The sequence below is a fragment of the Phalacrocorax aristotelis genome, chromosome 11, assembly GCF_949628215.1.
Source record: "Phalacrocorax aristotelis chromosome 11, bGulAri2.1, whole genome shotgun sequence".
In the NCBI taxonomy this organism is placed as follows: domain Eukaryota; kingdom Metazoa; phylum Chordata; class Aves; order Suliformes; family Phalacrocoracidae; genus Phalacrocorax; species Phalacrocorax aristotelis.
In genome coordinates, this window is record NC_134286.1 from 15735399 (window position 1) to 15748627 (window position 13229).

Below are 13229 nucleotides of genomic sequence, written 5' to 3' on the forward strand. Positions count from 1 at the left end.
TATGTGCGGATTGTGGTTTTTACTGTCTGTGAGTATTCGTTTATTACCGCACATTTGTTCTTAATACGCGGTGGCGCTTTCCTGGTTCTCTGCATTCACACGTCGCGTATAGTTAATGAGTAAGGTGAGCCGCTGGGCGCTTTTGCAACTTCAGCTGGAAAGGCTAATGTGCTGTAGCCAGCCTTACAAGTCCGCTGTGCAGTGCACGGTATTTCAACATGTCCTTTTTATTCTAGTGAATGCTTTTTATAGTAGGTACTCACCTACAAGAACAAAGTTTAGGAAGGCTTGCGATGTTGCATCTTGTAATCAACGTCAGGCTTTTTATAAATAGATGAAAGATGTTTTCCTGTAAAAATGGTTCTGCTGAACAGTTACGCAAGCAGTGAATTCTACATTGCCAAAATATGTTGAGCTGGTACTGAATTAAACTCTTCCATACTTTGGATTTCCTTGACATTTTAACTGTATATTAAAGCAAAGCACATTATCTCTAAAATGCAGTGCTAAAGAAAATCTTTTGAAGTTTTCCTCTTTATTGCTCCTAATAATCACAACATTTTCTCTATAATTATTGTAAAAGTGACGACTGGATTAGCTTGGGCATTCTGAGATTTTTAAAGCTTAGATTCCTAGAGCTAAACTCTGAGAATTCATTTTTACATAGAAGAATACCAGTTACTTCAACTGACTGGCTGTTTATCCACAAGTTTCAACATAGCTCAGTGCGTCGTCTTTGATCTGAAGGGGGAGCGCTGGGGGAGGGGTCCCGCCGCAATCTTTGTGAGCGCAAGGGATGGTTTTCTATGGACTTAGCATGGAAATTTCCAAAGGTATTATATAGCTCATATGTGCTAGCTAAAGCATAGTTTCATATTGAAGAGGTGGCTGTCTTTGTACTCAGTCTGACTCCTGATAATCAGATTTTTTCCTATTGATGTAACAACTAATTCTATCATTATTTTTTAATAAGACTGCATTGAGCTGGTTGAGCAGAAGCCTGTTCCCTGTCTGATGCACCTTGGACAGAACTATTAACTTCTGATTCAAATGCTGGATCTGCTTTTGCTTTGGTTTTTGGTTTTGACTCTGCTAAGTATAAAGACAATGTGCAAAGACAGCAAGCAGTTAAATTTGACCTGTAGGATTTTTCTGCTGTCCCAGAATGGGCTGAAGCCTTGGTAACCAACTGAAATATTTTTTGATTTTAAAGGAAGTTAAGTCAATCATCAGCATCAGGCACTTTGCCATTTTAGTCCTGTTTCAGAGCTGAATTATACTTTTTCCTTCCTTGTAAATAAAAGTAATTTTTTTGTTGTTTCATTAAAATGGAAGAAGGCTTTTAGAGCTGGTACACACTCCTATCTGCCTGGTTTTGATCCGCACAGAGGCAGCCTTCCTCACAAGGAGTCAAAGCTTTAAACAAGAAGTGTTTGATTTTTCTCTTATTTTCCAGAAAAGGTGTATTAATTCATATACTGTGTGCAGTGACACCAGCAATGGCTGGTTCTCTAAAAGCTGGAAATAAGGGATCACCAATGCCCAGTCACTGAGTCCCACAGCAGAGTAAAATGGGCAATTTAGAGTGTTCCCCATGTGAAATATTTATGTTAAAAAGCAAAAAGGAATGTCCATTTGCTGAGAGTTCACATCTGCTGAACTACGCGGGTGCCACATTAATCTTTTCACTGCCAGGTCTCGTGCAGTTGGGAAGAAAGAACTTTATTTCTACAAGATGTATGAGTCAGAATTAGCTAGTCTGAAGTATAAACTACTGTTTTTGACTGTGAGGCTATGCACCATCATTACACATTATACAAAGGTCAAAAGCTTAGTCTGCACGGCACAGGAGAGTCACCTACTGGATGTGAAAATCTGAAGAAAAGTGCAGGAAACCTAGGGCAGCGAAAAGGCCCAAACCCAGCCGGGCTGAGGGCAGCCAGGGGCGCGGGCGCTGCCTGGGGCCTAGCTGCCGAGTGACTTGCGGAGGGTGCGCGTGTGGGCAAATACTGCATTTTTACCCTAAAATTAAAGTGTTCATAATGATATTGTTTTCTCACAGAGTCCAGTTTGTTTTGTTTTTTAAAACAAAGTCTTTAGTGCAGTTACAGGAGAGGGGATGTACCATAAGGATATAGCCCACCCTTCGCAGTTTACTTTCAACGTGAACAAAACCCACAAAAACTCAAGTCTAAAATGTCTAACTAGTCTACTTGTTTTATTTGGTGTTTTCCAATGTTAGCCAGATTCTGATGTTTACCCCGCGATCCTTACATACACATCAGCAAAATGGACCTTATTTTCTTACAACAAAACATTCAGCATTTGGTACAAATCGCTTCTGCATCGGCAAACACTACGCCTTGCTTTTAAGTAAGGACTTCACTCGAAAGGATTCTCTAATTTCACAATACTGTTGTTTCTAACTTCATTTGTCCCTGAACCTCCTTTGTTGCAGAAGCAGATTTTTAAAGCCTTAGCCTCTCGACTCATCTTACTTTTTCAGAAGTTGAAATGGTATTATGGGCTAATTCCACTTTTGTCACAACAAATGAGTAGTTAAGAATGACAATATAGCACTTGTAAGGGTTCATTAGTGGGGCTGCGTGAAAATGACGGAGTTTATAAGCCAAAATATCTGAAATTCATGTCAGAGTATTCTCAACTGAAGAATCAAAAACAAAGAAACAGCTACAGTATTGCCAAATCTCAAAACAAGAAACTGCTACAGTATTGCCAAAGTAATTGATAGAATAAACAGCAGGAAAACAGCTAGTTAAATTCTTTTAAGTCTCTGTTTTCTCTGTAATTGAGAAACCTTTTCTGAATCATTTTATTAAAAATAGCTTAAGTTAAGCTGAAGAAGTGAGGTGTGATGAGAGCTCACGGCACAGGTACTACGTACACTCTCAGGGCAGTTGTATATACAGTTTTTGGACTCATTAAAAAAAATCCTAGTTTTCCAGTGTTTTATGGCCTTTTTTAATAAAGGATGAGAAAGTTCATACCACATATACAGAACCTAAAGTGCAGGATTTTAAAAAATTCCGTATCCAGATTTAAAGAGAACAGATACTAACCAAATGGAAGTAGAGAGTGCTGGGTCAGTTGTGCCAGAACTTGGATCACTGCTAAGGCAATGCACAGGAATCCTCGCAGTTTCTACAAATCCTAAAGGATAGCTGATGTATAAACGCCCTATTTCTCAGAGACTGGTCTGACAGTTCGGATGGAGGAGACAGACTGCAATAAAAAGCCATCTGAGCCTTTACTGCCATTTAGCACATTAAGACTTTGACTTTTGTCCAGTTTTGAAGAGAAAACCAAGTTTCACTTCTTTGCTGTGGTATTTGTCAATATTTTCCTATTTGAAATCCTAGAGAACGAGATCTTGAATTGCGTTACTGCAAATTTTTGAAAAAGTGCTCCCTTTCACTGTGCATTTATGGTTTTCCACATACCTAGAAATTACACGAAGGTGTAAGTATTCACCAAAGTCATAGAAAACGCCTTGGGGAAAGGAGCAACTCCTGACATCTAAAAAATGGGTGGTTTTTTTCAGTGAAACAGCTTTTTTTTAAACTGCAGTAAATTCAAATTAAACACATGTTTCTCATATGTTCTAGTGTAAGAGTTTCCCAAAGCAGAGGTAGGTGCTATATTCTTGAAGCAATGCTGGACACGCCATTGCACTGTCCACGAGACAACAGGGAGGGCACGGCAACAGAAACGCAATAAACCCAATGATCTGCATCTACAGGAAACGTGGTCGTCGGCAAAAGGAGAAATGGAACCACGGCCACTTGATCTAAGCGAGGAAAACGGCCCCTAGTTATCATCAATGCCGTGTTGCAACACTTCAGCTACAATAACTTTCTAAACAATTTCTCATGCTACGGCTTACAAATGGGTTTGGCTAAGAAAGAAAAACAGGCGACGGTGTTTGGGAATGGAGATGCACAAACTCAGCCGCGTGGCTTCATCGGCATCTGAGCTGCTGCACGTGATGGTCCGAATCCCGCAGCCCACGCTGCCGCCGTGAAAAGCCTTCTCCAGAAGTAAGCAAACACAGAGCGCCCCCCGCCCCGCTGTCCTCTGCTTCCACTCTCCGAGCAGCCAATAATTAAATATTGTTTTCTAATCCAAACACATTCATAAAACAAGGCAGCAGTAGTTCGTAGCAGTATTGGTGTAGCATAAATGTTCTTAATACACGTGAGGCACCACATAGCCCTAGAACTTGCCTCCCGTTATAAAACGCTGTAACTGTTCTGCTAGAGCTAGCATAAGGCTTTAAAAATGCAAGTGTTAAAAGGAGCATAAAGAATTGTGCAGCTATTGCAAAATACTTAACCATGTTACTAGGCAATTCCCTTCCAAATAGAGCTGTTAGGCAGCAATGCTCCTAGGCTGATTCACCTCCTGGCAAGGCCTCCTCTAAGTCGAGTCTACCTGAAAGCCGTGAATTTGTACATCAAACTAAAAAAGGTGCTTTTTTAATATACATTCACAAAATACGGGATTTGCAAAACAGTACAAAATGCACACATCTCGTGTTTATACATAAATAGTGAGTACCTCTTACACCACATAAAGTGAATTTCCCCTCATCTGAGAGCATGCCTTTTAAACAATCATTAATTTGGATAAAGGTATCAGAAAGTGGTAGCATCCACATTTTAGCAGTGATAAAAAAGGGTTGGGGAGGGATTAGAAATATAAATACAAATTCTTGGAACATAGTGAAGGTCAGGTCTTGACGCCAGTGCCACAACAACGACGGGGGTTGCGTGGGGTCGGGGCGCTGTCGTGGTGCTGGCCCAGTGTCCTGCTGAGCACTGCTCCCAGCCCGATGCTGCCCGGGAAGCTGCAGGAGCCCCGTGCAGGACCCATCCTCTCAGGAGATTCTGCCTTTTTTAAAGGTTAGTTGGTGACAGAACGGACAAAGCTTTAGATCCTTTTTCTCCCTTGGGTGCCAGGGAGCGCTCCCAATAGTTGCGTTAATGATTGGAGGAGAAGGTGGGGGACCACATCTTGCCAAGCTCGATGGCTGCTGTGGCAGTGAATGTTACAGGTTTCAACGGATGCCTACTTTGTTTATTTTCTTTTGGGTTAAATCTGTAATTTGTTCTAGTGTGAATGAGAGCTGAATCTGTCCTTGGAAGCACCCAAACACACAGTTTTCTTTTCAGTGACAATGTAGGTATCTCCTGTCACAGACAAACTATCGCTTGGCAGCTTCAGCTCCATTCTGATCGCTAGCATAGCCGAGCATTCAAATGCTATGTGCTAAAAGTGAACACTGCACACACTGCTATTACCTGTATTTATGACTTGGCATGAAAATCAGGTCCTTTTATGTGGTTAGAAGCCCAGCGCTGTGTGGCGGTGACAACCCAACTCTTCGGAGCAGGGAGTCACCTGCCTCAGCCTGAGGCCCCACCTGAGGACCTACCCATAGGCACTTTAGTTGTAGGTGTAGCTACGCGAAGGACCGCAATCTACCCTCAGGAAACGTGCAGTTTTCATCGCCGCCGTTGGAAGTGATGTGCCCACAGCTGATGGCAGAAGTTGGCTGGAGGTGCTTTACCAAGGGCTTTGAATGGTTTGCTTTGGATTGCTATTTACAGGCACTTCGCTTCCTCGTACATGAAAGCTCTTCTGCTCCTTGAAAAAGACCTTGTCCCTTAATTGAAAACTGACCACTACTGAAGCACCTTCTGTTGGTTTGCATACAACTGGACGTCAAACCTATAATATTACTTTGATGTAAACATATACCTCTTTTTACAAAAAAAAAAAACCACATACTACCACTCTAACCCTAAAGCCTAGAGCAATAAGAAGCCAGTTCAAGCCAAAGTACACATTACATAGCTCTGGAATCAAATTAAATAAAAAGTTAAATTACAAGCATGTAAGATCTCCGTTTGCTGCTGACTGATTCTTTTCCAGACCCCGGTCATGCTTTACATCTTTGCACTGTCTTGTTTTGGTGGTTCTGCTGACTGTGTTTCCAGTACTGAATATTTAACTACGGAGAAAGAAAAAAAAAACTCATGAGTCCAACAGCACACGATGACCAGAGCGCAAGCAATGGGTGCCCAGTACTGGCTGGCTGTATGTGACATTGGAACAGCCTTTGCAGCAGCCTTGATTATCTGTCACTGAAATAAGGATCATGCTTTTCTTGTGTAAGACGCTCTCGACAGCTGAAAACATGAAAGGTAAATATTAACTACCACCATTTCCAGCACGAGCTCCTTGGTCTCTTACTGTGGCTTTCTTTTGTGTGCAACAAAGGGGGAAAAACCACTCTGGTGGGTGTTTTACAAAAAGCTGCAGCATCACCTAAGTGGCGTCTTCATCAAAGAGACATGGCAGCTCAGTACAGCACGAGGGACTTTCTTGAAGTCCCTCAGTAAAGCTGCTTTTTGTGGCAAGACGCAGACAGAGTAAGGAATGCAAGGTTCTCACCTTGGGGTTCCTCGCTTACGACAGCTTCCATATTTTCTCCTTTCACATATTCTGCGTTAAGTCCCTCTGAGAAGTAACAATAAAGACAGTGAGATGGGAGGGTAGAAAGTAAAAATCATTTGCTTTGATGCATTAAAAACTCTGGTGATGGGCCCATCTGCCGAAAAAGCTACGGTGCCTTTTTGCAACCTCCTCTGCATTAACAGCAGTATAGAAACAGCAGTAAACCATAAATAGTGCGGAGAAAGCATTGCTGGATTTTGAAGTGACAACAGAGGCTTGCCTAGAAGGCACAGCTTCTAGCAGCAGCCCTTTTTTTCTGAGTCTCTTGCTTCATCTTTATCATGCGAGGCAGCAAGGCTAATTACTGTGCTAAGGCGCTCAGCTAGGAGAAGTGCATGGAGCAGGCACGGCTTCCGGACAGGACTGCTGTGCAGCAGGGCTGCGGTAAGCGTAGATAGATGGTATCGGTCTTATTAAAAGCTAAGTTATGCAGAGCTGCAAGAAGCAGTTTAGAGCAGGGCTGTGTTGATGAAGCAGCATCCCAGTGGGGTGTCAAATCCCGCATAAGTCCCTTATTTAAATGCAAAGAAGTTTCCAATGTTTGCAACAAGTGCAGCCCAGGCCAAGGGGCGAGGCTGGGCGCTGCCAGGCCGGCGGGTGGCTGCGAGGTGCAGCAAGAGGGTGTGCAAGGGAAGGGGGTGGCACCACTTGCCGTGGTCCAGCTCTGAGCTGCAGAAGATTAAGACTGGCTGGGGTGTGCCAAGGTCCTCAGTCATCCTCTACAGCTCTTCCAAAGGACCTCTTTGAAGGGCAGAGACAGGAGTGCTGCGCTAACTGCCGTGCCCGCCTGGGAGGGACCAGGGAAGGGGAGGGGGCCGTGCCGGTTTGCAAAGGAAGGCTGAGGCAATCCACACTGCGGCCATGCAACACACAATTTTTAGGCATCTAAACTTTATATGCACCTAAATGCAGCAGGAAGTGTGGCAGGAACCCACTGTGCCTCACCACCAGGTTTGATGGGGCTCATTTGTACCTCACGGGGAAGGAGGGAGGCAGGGAGCAGAGCCAGGGCCGAGGCAAAGCAGCGCGGTGGGAGCCCTCATGCAGCAATGGGGCAGCCGCAGCCTCCAAGGTGTACGAGAGAAGAAAAGTTCCTACAGCTGGCTGAAAAAACCCCATAAAACCGTGTTGCAGCACAGACGCTGCAGTCTGTGGCTGGTCAAGCCATGGAGAGGAGCTGCCGAGCAGCGCCGGCAGCCCCCGTCCCGCCCAGGCTCAGGGCAGAGGGACACAAAGAGAGCGAGCACTAGCCCAGGGCATAGCTAGCGAGTGGAGACGCAGTGTAAGAAAACAAAGTGCAATACAGAATATTAGGCAGCGTTGTACGCATCCTTTAGCAGAATCAGCAAATGCTCATCAGAAGGGGCTCACAACCGAGAAACAGAGCCGCAGCCTCACCACCACAGGACAGCTGGGCAAGCAAAAAAGCCGAGCCTCTAACCTCCGTTCTTCAAGCAAGTGGTCATTACACACCACCACTGCCTCCCCCAAGACATGTGTTTTGCTGGGATAACAGCAAATGCAATTTATGTTTTTCAATAAAAAGCCACTTTTGCAGTGGCTGACAGCTCTTAGATTTCTGTCATGCATTGCAATGCATCTAAGGCCTGACATTAGCCCAGCATGCCATGTCTGATGGCTTAAATTAATCCTCCTTTACAATTAACTTTAATTTCCTGCTGCCTTTCTGGGGCTTTGTGTCTCTCAGCTTCCCCCTCATCAAAGCCTTTACTCTTTCTTTTTTTAATTATTTATTCTTGCCAAAATATCATTTAAGTGGGGAGAATATACAAGGGTGTTTCATTCCATCACATTCATTTGACTTTTCCTGCTGATCTAATTTATAAAAATGCTCCTGTTTGTTTCAGGCACAACTGGGAAAATAGATGGATTCCAGCAGAAATTTCCAACCCCGAACACCCTTCCCCCAGAGCAAGGGAGACTCAGAGGAAATTTCATTTGATTAATTTAAAAAGAGCTTTTTCCAGCTGTTTGCAGCCTCCCCATAACAGGTTGCAGGAGCCCACCACAGCCAGGCCGGTGCCGTGGGGCGAGGCTGCTGGAACACCTCCTGCAATGCTTACACCAAGCAACTTTATGGGGCAGCTCATGCAAAAGGCACTTTCTGGGAATAGGAAGCTTTGCTGCTTAATTTGCAATTAATTGCAGTGATTGCTGCACGCCTGTGGGAGGGCAGGGTGGGCTGTATCGCCCATAGCTGTGGCTGCTCGTGGCCCCACAGCCACTGTTGCAGATGTTTGCTGTGCCTCCCTCGCTGCTGCCTGGTGAGGCTTTACCTCTTGCTGAGATTTGGGTGGGGTTTTGGTTCGTTTGTTTTGGGGTGTGGTGGCTTTTTTTCCATATTTACCGTTTGGTGTCTGTGTTTTGGGCTTGGCTGTGACTGTCAGCGGGTGCATGCAAGGGGCTATGCGCATCCCCCAGGACGGCAGCAGGTCCTGGGGCTCTCGTTGCCAGGGTGTTCCTGCCTGTGCAATGCCTTGTTGGGCCGGGGGAGCCTCAATAACCCATAGCTGGGGCTGGGGGAAGGAAGGGCTCTGCTCTGCCAGCTCCGGGTCACTGGATGTCTGATACCCCCTCCTGTCTCCAGGCTGGAAAACAGCAGCAGGGTTCAGGGAGCAAAGAGGGGGGTGCTTGCTCTGCACCCCCGAGGTGGCTGGGGGAGACTTACGCTGGATGCTGAAGCAGAACTTTTTCTGCTGGTAGGAGATGTAGCTGGAGACAGCCCCGATGAGCGCCATGGCCAGGGCGCTGGCGATGCCGGCGATCGTCCCCGTCTCTGCCACGGTGCCTGTGGGGCCCAAAGAGAGTGGGGTGCTGTCTGGTGGGAGCACATGCACCACCCATCCCACCCCATCCCACCCCAACCGATCCCATCCCACTATCCCACTGCCGGCCCCACGGCCCCATCAGTACCTACCTCCACCGTAGTTGTTGTCATTGCTGCCCCCAGCACCTGCAAGAGACACGAGCCCCTCAGCCGCCCCGCACCCTCTGCTCTCCCCCGCTGCCATACTGGGCAGCCTGGGAGGGCGCAGGCATGCAGGGGGAGGGGCGGCAGCGCAGCCCCAGGGGCCCCCCTGGGCCAGGGGCGAGTGTATGCCCTGTGGGGTGCAGGGTCTCTGCTGCCCCACACCTCCGCCCGGGCTGCCCAGGGCGGCTCGTCGTTGCTTCTCAGCGGGGTCTGAAGCTGCTCCTGTCTCCCACTGTGCGTGCTTGGGGGCAGCTGTGGGGAGCGCCGCGGTGGGGACTCCTCTGCCTGCGCAACAGTTAACCTCACCTCTGCCCCACGCTGCTCTCGGTGTAAAGTGTGGATAAATCAAATGTCGTCAGATAGTCGCCCAGCACACTTGTGCCGTCTCAGGGGGGTGACTGACTAAGCTCCATAACGTCGGGGAATCTTCACTTGGCTTGAAGTCTATTTTAACATCACCTTCCCTGGAGAAACTGGGCTGGGAGGAGAAGCCGCCCCTGCTGGAAGCTGCAGCCCTTACCAAGCCACTTGCATCCTGAATTTATGGAAGCAGGTCAGTATTGTATTAATGCCTCTTATGTGGTTTGTCCTTGGCACAGGGATTCATTAAATGTTGATTGGGCTTGTGGTGTTCATCTCTTTACTCAACTGCTTTTAATATTTAATGCTGTGGATCCTTGCAAATGTGCAGGCTTATCTGATTGTTGCTGGTTTTCCTCCTTTTTTCAACCATTGGTGGTCACATAGTGGAAGGCAAATGAAGGCTTGTGCCCTCTCACAGCACAGGGGCAGGTGTCTGCTTTCAAAGTGGGAGGGGAGATGTGGGTCCCATCTGCTGTGGTGGCAGCTGGAGCTGCAGAGTCTCCACGGGATCAAAAATAAGCAGCTCCAACAGCTGGCACAAGGTGTGACCATGGAGCCAAAAATTATGTGTTCCCCTGAGACACCCCCTTTCCCAGCATGCACACCCCCGTCGAGAAGGCAAGAGCTGCTCTGCACAAGGCAGTTTCTAGGAAGTTGGCTGATAGGGTGGTTATCACCCAAGATGCAACTGCTAAGGCAAATGAACGTACATGGGTCACCACTTACCGGTCTTTTCCGGGCTGTAGCCATCATCCATGATGCTGGCCAGGTCATCGTCTGAAAGTGCTTTCAAAATAATAAGAACAAATGGTGGTTGGCACCCGAAGGGAGACATGGCCCCACCAAGAGGTTGTGGCCACAGGCTTCCCGTGGAGAGCTGGCACGGGATTCACGTGTGCTCCGTGGCAGCGGGGGACCTCATCCTCTCAACCTGCAAAAGCCAAATTCACCCAGCAAAACACCAAAGCCGCCTTCCTGGGAGGGCGAATGCAGCCAGAGCTGCCTAGAAAAGAAAGTAACGGGAAGGAAAACTAGCACGTGTCTTGCTTGGGATGAGAGCGATCCCAAAAACTGAGTGCAGGGCCTGGAAATGGGACTTTTGGGGGACTCTAGGCCAGGGTCACCTGTGACCATCACGCACCCAGGGTAGGACTCCGCCTCCTCCAAACCCCTGCTCCTCAGGAAATGTTTCTCTGCCAGGCAGATGGAGGCTGCTTTATTAATTTGAATATTTTCTGTAAAACTGTCTATTTTGAAGAGCCGTGTGGGGCCTTCTGTGCAGCAGGGCCCAGAGCAGGGCTTTGCACACCCATTTAAACCAGCGACTCCCAGTCAGCCGGCTACTCCACCCCCAGCGAGAACATGGACCAGTTAATAAGCAGTTCTGCTTCTCTTGCAATTACCAAACGTGAACAAAACGTTTAACCCTATTTATTTTAAGCTCATAAAAGAGGTAATAATTGACTTTAAGTCTAGCTTGAAAGAAATACCCCTGAATCAAAGTTTAAATATGACTATATTTTTTTTAACCAAAATGACTGACATATTTACAAGTTCATGAAACGTTTTGGCTGCTCAGCCTCAGCTGGCAGAGGAGAAGGGAGGAAGAGGCAGTGTGCGCAGTGGCCGTGCTGCTGGGGACCGGGGTGCCCTTGCCCTGCCTCCAGCGGGCCCCTGGCAGCACCAGCCTGGCCCAGGCTGCGGGCAGGGAGCTGACTCTCCTCCTTGCTGGAGGGACAGAGCAGCTCCGGCGGAAGAACTGAGCACCGGCACGGCTTGGTACAGGTGAAAAGTTATCTTGGGCACAGTTGTAGTGGGACTGTTTAATTCGTGCAGGATAGGCGCAGAGAAGCACGGTCTGGGAATCAGCAGCTGAATGAGTGGAGCTGTTGAACCCTTCGGCTCTGGTCCCAGAGGGAGCCTTGGGGCACACCAAGGTGTGTGATGGGAGAAGAGACCCAAAGCCGAGCCAGCAAAAGGCTCCTTCTCCAACGCTGCACCTTGGGAATGGTTACCTTTGCCTTAACATCCTTGAAGAGACTGCCTCATTCACCAGCTTACCACAGAAACCAGATTTATGAGCTTAGTAATGAGTGTAAAAAGAAAAAAATCCTGACTAAGCCAGAACCCAGGCAGTCAGGGTGCAGCAATGCCGGGGGAACACATGTGCTGGTTTGTGACTGGTGCCACGTTCCAGCAGTTCAACACCTCAACCTTTCCTGCAGGAGTCTGAAAACCTCAACAAGCCCAGAATATCAAAGTGCAGACAAGTCACCTAGTTAATACAATCTAATAAAATATCTGACTATTAATTACACATGTGAGCAGGGTATACGGCCATCTCGACATCAATAAACTAGCCGTGCAAAGTCTGTTTTCTAGCTCAAGTGCTCAAGGGAACAATCCTTGTAGACAAATGATTCATTCACCAGAGTATTTTAGAGATGGAAAAAAAGTCTCCCAGCCCATAGCGTATGTTATGCCAGGACTTAAGCCTGCTCTAGATTTATGTCTTGGCAATGAGTGCGAACCCCAACAGCACATGCCCTCAGTTAAAGAGCTGTCAGGTACGGGGACGAGGAGGAACTTAACACAATCACCACAATTTAATGGGTCAGAAGAGACCCTGGGAAAGAAACCTGCAGACAGGCAACAGGTCATTAGGCAGAGCCCCTCTCTGCCAAGGACCACCGAGGCGGGGGCTCCTTACCTCCCCATGGCCCCGGAGGCAGGGGCTGCGCTGCCTGTGGAAACATCTCCCTCCTCTGCACAGGCAGGGCAGGGGTGGCGGGGTGCTGGCTGCTGGCAGGAGCCTCGGACAAGGCAGCACCTCTGTTTCTCCTTACCCCATCTCTTCGTAGGGATGGTGTCGGGCAGTGAGAGCCTGTTCTCGGGAGGGGCTGGGCAGGACCTCCCGCAGGTCCCAGGGGACAGCATGGCTGGTGGCAAGAAAGACAGGGAGGGGAAGTCAACGTACCTCCACCTGGCTTTATGGTGGGCATCCCAGCATGTTTCCCATCGTTAGTATTATCAATGGCATCGGCCAAGTCCAACTCCATAGGATCCTTTGCTAGAAAACAACACAGGAGTTAGCAGTGCTGCCCACAGGCTGGGGAACTCTGCAATTAATTAAGTAATCAAGAAAATGCTCAGCTTTGCCAGGGAAAAGTGCCAGTGAAAGAGATGAAGACGCTGACACAAGCATCTCTGGTTTTGCTACGCAGTGTCATGGCAGATCTTCCAAACCCATCCTGTTTCATGCCCCTGCGCACTGTGGTGAGACATGTCATGTTCTTCCTGCAGAATCAGTCTCAGGCCGTCCTTGAGCACCAGG

General features: G+C 47.6%; 1 protein-coding gene across 2 annotated transcripts in view; it reads right to left on the minus strand.

Moving 5' to 3' along the window:
• Window positions 1–2192: 2192 nt before the first annotated feature.
• Window positions 2193–13229, minus strand: part of CD99L2 (CD99 molecule like 2) — a 34019-nt gene continuing 22982 nt past the window's right edge. Inside the window, exons 6-11 of one of the 2 annotated variants that reach the window (XM_075107058.1) lie at window positions 12873–12965; window positions 10622–10681; window positions 9479–9514; window positions 9230–9349; window positions 6478–6543; window positions 2193–6034 (exon numbers count right to left, since the gene is read on the minus strand). In XM_075107058.1, coding sequence (XP_074963159.1) covers window positions 5970–6034; window positions 6478–6543; window positions 9230–9349; window positions 9479–9514; window positions 10622–10681; window positions 12873–12965 — 440 coding nt within the window. In that variant the 3' untranslated portion in view covers window positions 2193–5969. Of the gene's footprint in view, window positions 6035–6477; window positions 6544–9229; window positions 9350–9478; window positions 9515–10621; window positions 10682–11401; window positions 11896–12872; window positions 12966–13229 lie in introns of those variants that run through there. The other variant, XM_075107057.1, reaches the window with a different exon arrangement.